The sequence below is a fragment of the Lagopus muta genome, chromosome 2 (genome assembly GCF_023343835.1).
Source record: "Lagopus muta isolate bLagMut1 chromosome 2, bLagMut1 primary, whole genome shotgun sequence".
NCBI classification, from domain to species: Eukaryota; Metazoa; Chordata; class Aves; order Galliformes; family Phasianidae; genus Lagopus; species Lagopus muta.
In genome coordinates this window covers 106,057,195-106,063,194 of record NC_064434.1, presented here as the reverse complement: position 1 = coordinate 106,063,194, position 6,000 = coordinate 106,057,195, and the positions used below count along the sequence as shown (strand labels likewise).

Genomic DNA, 6,000 nt, shown 5'->3' with positions numbered 1-6,000 from the left:
ATTATTATCAGAAAGACAAATCGAGTTCTGAAATAGCACCTGCACTTTGCAGTGATCATCAGTGGTGACCTGTGCTGTGTGTGTCAGTGGGGAGCTACGGAAATAACCCCCAAATTAAAACTCCATCGTGGGATTTGTCGGTGGGCTCTTCGCTATCACCGCCTGCCTTATTGCAGTTCCTTTTATAAAAGCCTTTTGAAAATCTCCCTTTGAAATTTACTTGGCTGGAATTCTGCAGCTTAGTCATCCCATGCTATGGGAGCGTATGGTCCCGTTTTCCTTCTCACTTCCAGGTATGGAGCAATTCAGTTAGAAAATACACATTCTGTGATTAAGGATGACTTCAAGAGTGGGTTTGGGGCTTTTTTTTGGTGTGAAAATGTGCCTTATCAATTGGATCTTCATTTTCACACGTATTCTAAAGCAATGAAAGATTTTTTCCCGCTGGAAAATTCTGACTCACAGAAGTGAGGAAACAAAGGCACGAGTTGGGTTGGTGCAAAGACCAAAACAGCAAAGGGATAAAGCACCTCAACATTGCATTCCAACCCAGACCTGCTGCTTCATACCGCCCCTGCCAACACTCTTTCAGTAAAGTCAAGATGGGCAGCTTAGGAAACGATGGAGGAGATCATTACAATGCTGAGGGGTTGACCTATATAGATATAGACATAAAAATCATACTATTAATGAGTGAAGAATTCCAAGGCGCTCCTGGCAGGAGCAGCATATGGGCTGCATTTCTCCTGGCTGCACTCATCCTTCGGGGCTCAGCACTGTGGGGAGCACTGTGCATCCTGCAGCAGAGCTGTGAGGTGTCCCCACACCATCCCTGCCAGGCATCCTTAGGGCAGATCCCCATAGGACATCCTTAGGGCAGGAGGGTTTGGGCCCTGAGGCTCTCCAGTCCCCTCCACACTTTGGCAGAGGGGCTGTGGATGCAGAGAGGGAGGAAATGCATGAGGAAAAAAAAAAAATAAACAGGAGCACCAGGAATTCTGCTTAAGGCCTGGACAACCTGCACATGAACCCAGCTTTGTAGGTAAACTTGGTGGGGATAAAGAGTTTGGGATGGGTGAGTTAGTGAGAGAAGTAATGCACACACACTTCTGTCTGTGCTGAACTACTGGGATCAGAAAAAGGATGGATCCACAGAGATGGGATGTGGGGAGAGGATGGGATGGGATGAGAAGGGAAAGGGAACTGGAAAGTGAGAGGGAGAGGGAAAGAGATAAAAAGGGAGAGGGAAGAGAAAAGGAAAGGGAAGAGATGGGGAAGTATAAGAGGAACGTGAAGGAGAAGAGAGAAGAGAGAAGAGAGAAGAGAGAAGAGAGAAGAGAGAAGAGAAGAGAAGAGAAGAGAAGAGAAGAGAAGAGAAGAGAAGAGAAGAGAAGAGAAGAGAAGAGAAGAGAAGAGAAGAGAAGAGAAGAGAAGAGAAGAGAAGAGAAGAGAAGTGTCCCATGGCCCCCAGGCCACCCTGCAGTGTGGGAGCAGCTCGCAGCATCCAGCACCGGCCACCTGGGTGCACGTCGAGAGGCTGCATACGGTTGTGCCGTGCCCGGCAGCCCATCCTCACCCAGGGAAGGGGTGGCAGCGGCGCGGGGACACGCCGAGAGCTCAGCCCCTACTCGCGGACACGGCCGCCCCGTCCGGCTGCCCGGAGCGGGCAGCAGAGCCCGGCCGCAGTTTCCCCGACGTCTCCGCAGCCCCAGCCAGGAGGCAGCGGCAGCCCCGAAGGGGCATTTCGTCGTGGCAAAGCAAACGAAATCCCAAATCCCCGACCGTCCATCGCCCTTCCAAACTCCCCCCGGCCAGGCCCGGACCCCACGGAGCGGCGACCCCCGGGCCCCGTCCCCGCCGCGCCCACGCCGGGAGCGCCGCGGGTTTCGGGAGAGGCGTTTTCCGTCAGGGCCGCGCCGTCGGGTCGCGGGTACTTACGGGCGAGGGCCGCGGAGGAGCTGCTGCGGCCGTGCCCCGGGGCGGCCGGGCTTAAGAGCCCGTCGGCGGCCGCGGGACAATGCCGGGAGGAGGGGGCCGGGGCCGGGCGGCGGCGGGAGGCGGGGGCGCTGCCCGGCGGCGGGGAGGGGACGGGGCCGCCCGCCGCCGCTGTCCCCCTCCGGGCCGTCGCTCCGCCCCTCGGTGTCTGGCGTAAAGCTGGCGCCGGGCTAAAAGAAACGGCGAGCTACGAGCGCCCAGGGGCTGGTAGCCGCCAGCGCACGGCTCGCCGGTGGCGGCGGGAGCGGAGGGCCCGGCCCGCCCCGCCATGTCGCTGAGCCCCAAGCACACGACGCCCTTCTCCGTCACCGACATCCTCAGCCCCATGGAGGAGAGCTACAAGAAGTTCGGCGGTATGGACGGGGCGGCCGGGCTGGGGCCCTACAGGCAGCCCGCGGTGCCCGGCGCCGCAGCGGCCGCCGTCCCGCAGCACGTCGTGGCGGGCCCCGCCGGGGCGGCCGCCTACCACATGCCGCACGGCGTCTCCCAGTTCCCGCACGGCGCCGTCGGGGGGTACTGCGGCGGCGGGCTGGGCAACGTGGGCGAGCTGCCCGCCTACCCCGACGGCATGAGGAGCGGCGCGGCGGCGGGCGGCGGCTGGTACGGGGCCGGCGGAGACCCGCGTTACCCCGGCAGTAAGTGCGGGCGCGGGGCGAGGGGCGGCGGGCGGCGGGATGGGGCGGCCGCGCTCCGACGGGGCGGCCCCGGCTCTGAGCCGCGCGTCCCGCTCAGTCTCCAGGTTCGTGGGCCCGGCGGCGGGGATGAACGTGGCCGGGATGGGCGGCCTGAGCGGCCTCGGCGAGGGAGCCAAGGGCATCGTGCCGCTGCACGCGGCCCCGCGGAGGAAGAGGCGAGTGCTCTTCTCGCAGGCGCAGGTCTACGAGCTGGAGCGGCGCTTCAAGCAGCAGAAGTACCTGTCGGCGCCGGAGCGGGAGCACCTGGCCAGCCTCATCCACCTCACGCCCACCCAGGTGAAGATCTGGTTCCAGAACCACCGCTACAAGATGAAGCGGCAGGCCAAGGACAAGGCGGCCGCCCAGCAGCTGCACCCCGACGGCTCCGGCGGCCTCTGCCAGCAGCCCTCGCCCCGCCGCGTCGCCGTGCCCGTGCTGGTGAAGGACGGCAAGCCCTGCCCGCCGCCGGGCAACGGCACCCCGGCCCCCGGGCAGCCCGCGGCCCCCAGCGGCCCCGGGGGCTCTCTGCCCGCCTCCCACCCTCACCCGGGCTCGCTGGGGCAGGCGGCGGACCTGGAAGAGCTGGCGCCCAGCCCGCCGCCGCTGCACGGCCAGGTGCCCCCCCTGGCCCCCATGGACTCGGCCGGCGTCGATTACAACGGCGGCATGGTCAGCCCCAACCTGCTCTACGGCAGGACGTGGTAATCCGACGGGGCGGGCGGCTCGGCGTGTCCGCACCCAGCCCGGCCCCGCCGTCCCGCGGAGCCCGAGAGCCGCCGTGCGCGTACCTTGCGGCCCCGCTGAGCGCGAACAATAAACCTTCTGAAGTGCAACTTAGCCCGGCAGAATTAATTTTAGAAGGGTGCCCCCGAAGTGCGATTTCATTATCGGTTGATTGGAGGGAAATTGAGTTGTAACCGGAGGTCGAGGAGGCGGCGAGCGGTGCGGGCGGGAGCGGCCGCTGCCTTCCGCAGGACGGGGAGCGCCGGCAGCGCCGAGAGGACGCGGAGACTTTCCGGAGGAGCTCGTCGGCTTCGACGCTCGCATTCCAGGGGGAAAAAGAGCCGCGTTCGTTGTTCTGAATTACGGCTTACGAAATTAACGTTCGCGCATGGACAGAAAGCCCCCCGACGGCAGCGGGCAGCCCCCTCCGGGCCGCCTCGGGGCTGCGAACGGCGGGCGGGCGGGGAGCGCCGCGGGTCCCGGTGTGCGAGCCGCTTTCTTCTTCTAATTTTCTTTTTTTTGTTGTCGCTTGTTTGTTTGCTTTGTTTCCCCAACCCTTTATTTTTACTCCTTTTCCCCTGCATTTTTTTTTGTTTTTTCCTTTTACTTTTCCAGGGTTTTTTTTGTTTGTTTTTTTTTTTCGTCTTTTTTTTTTTTTTTCCGTTTACATTTTTTTTTTCCTCCCGCTTTCTTTCTATTTCTTCCTTCGATTTCTTTCTATTTATTTATTTATTTCTCCGTTCTCTTTTCCTTTCTTTCTCCTTCTCCTTTTTTTTTTTAACAATAAAGACAAACGTTGTTCTGAACCCTCGCTGCTTCCTTCCCGCTCCGTACCCGCGGCCGCCGCCTCCCTCCTACAAAACCGCGCTGGGATTTCGTTCTGTGATGCTACCTGGGGTTGTTCTGCTGTTGGAACGGTTTTGGGGGTGGAATTGATTTAGGACTCCCGCTCCCCTGCACCACGTGCAGGAGCAAAGGGGATGCTGTGCCCATGCAGACTCCCATGCCGCTCTCTGCCCGGCTCCGAGGGGGAACGCCAGCTTTGAGAAGCGTGGCTGCCAGCCTTGGGGGCAAAGAGCTGGACAGGGGGGATGCTGCTCCCAAAGGAGCTCCCTTTCACCCTAAGCTTCCTCCCCTTACCCCAGAAATGAGTGAGGGACAAGGGCATGCCTGCCTGTTCAAGCCCAGGAGCGGCGTCAGTAGGGCAAGCAGCAGCTCCTTCCACCAGCCTCCCTCCCACCACTGCACTTGCATGAAAACCCAAACTTGCTGGTTTTGTTCTGCTCAAAAAATTACTTTTGGAGACCAATGTATTTTTATGGAAGTGGGAGAAGGGCACGGGGGGAACGCTGACAGCTTTTGCCAACCCCAGGTAGGACAGCAATTGCATTGCAACGAAAGATATTACACCAATCTCCATCACTTGAAAATAACACAGTTTCACCCTCCAGGGTCAGAGGGCTGGAGGCTTTTGCCCCATTGCTGGCGATTAAGGTGTGTGCCTAAACAGAGACACTCGCAGGAGATGGCCGAAGCAATGCTGGCTCTCAGAGCTGTGTGTGCAAACCTCAGGAGCACAAGTAAGAGGTGCTACAGCAGCTTTTACCTGGATGCTCCAAGGCAGCAGAAACAGGCTCAGGTTTTGGTTAAACAGAGCTTTGAAATGGTAGGGTAGAGGCTGCGTGGAACTAGTGCTGCAGTAATGAATATCCACTGTGTGCATACAGAAATACAAAGGGGAGAAATAAAGCACGGGGTAGCGCTCCAAATTTCAAAAGCCACTTTATAAAGCAAATAAAAATATTTACTGATTTGGTACACTCACATGGAAAACCCCTAGAAAGAGTACTAAAAATGAATGGAAACTCCATACAGGGCAGCTATTTTAAATTATATATCAAAACAGACTGGTACGGCTTCCGTGCTTGTTCGTGTTACAAAAACCAAGTCAAAAAACAGGCAACAAGCTGTAGAAGTGGAAACGTTCTGCTTCAGAGTCCAAAAATCTCCTGCTTTCCTCTATAAGAAATCCAAAGCATCATCAGAGCAGCACTGCTGGACACGTCCTTAACCCCGGTGCGCTGCGTGCTGCCCGCTGCGTCCTCGCCGAGTTCATCAAATCTGATTTCTGTGCATTCTTTACAACTCCGTGTCTGTTTTCAGGCTCTTGTGTGTGAAGTAGAGGGTGGCTGCAGCTCGCATTGACAGGCGCTGCGCGGCACAGCTTGGGGATGCCATGAGGACAAAACAGCTCTCCCACCTCGGCTGACGGCTTTGCAGATCGGGGTGAACTCGTGGTTCGCAGCGGCAAAACATAATGGGTTCGGTAAGAAATGTACACATGTAAAACAAGCAGAGTTTAAAATCTACAGGGAGGTTGCTGAACAATTTCATTTCTTCCCCCTCCCTCCCCAGGTTAATAAAAACAAAACCGAAACCCGGACGTTTTGTGGGCTTGGGAGAGCAGAGCTAATTCCAGCTGTATCTTCCCGAGGGTGGGGGCAGCAGGTAGGGCCTCCCGGGGCCGTATGCCTACAAACAAACAAAAGCAAGCATTTATTTTTTGGATTAACAGCACAGCAAACAAGTTAGCGGGGCTCCAGGCGCC

The 6,000-nt window shown here is 58.2% G+C and overlaps 2 protein-coding genes across 2 annotated transcripts in view; one reads left to right on the top strand and one right to left on the bottom strand.

The window, feature by feature from the left end:
* The first annotated feature begins 2,173 nt into the window (after nt 1-2,173).
* NKX2-4 (NK2 homeobox 4) lies at nt 2,174-4,041 on the top strand. Its single transcript, XM_048935035.1, has 2 exons — nt 2,174-2,630; nt 2,728-4,041. Exons 1-2 carry the CDS (start codon nt 2,264-2,266, stop codon nt 3,372-3,374), a joined length of 1,014 nt encoding a protein of 337 aa, XP_048790992.1. The 5' UTR covers nt 2,174-2,263; the 3' UTR covers nt 3,375-4,041.
* A 1,116-nt stretch (nt 4,042-5,157) lies between these two features.
* XRN2 (5'-3' exoribonuclease 2) overlaps nt 5,158-6,000 on the bottom strand; it is a 45,164-nt gene continuing 44,321 nt past the window's right edge. Inside the window, exon 30 of the mRNA XM_048935028.1 lies at nt 5,158-5,924. Coding sequence (XP_048790985.1) covers nt 5,862-5,924 — 63 coding nt within the window. The 3' untranslated portion in view covers nt 5,158-5,861. The remainder of the gene's footprint in view (nt 5,925-6,000) is intronic.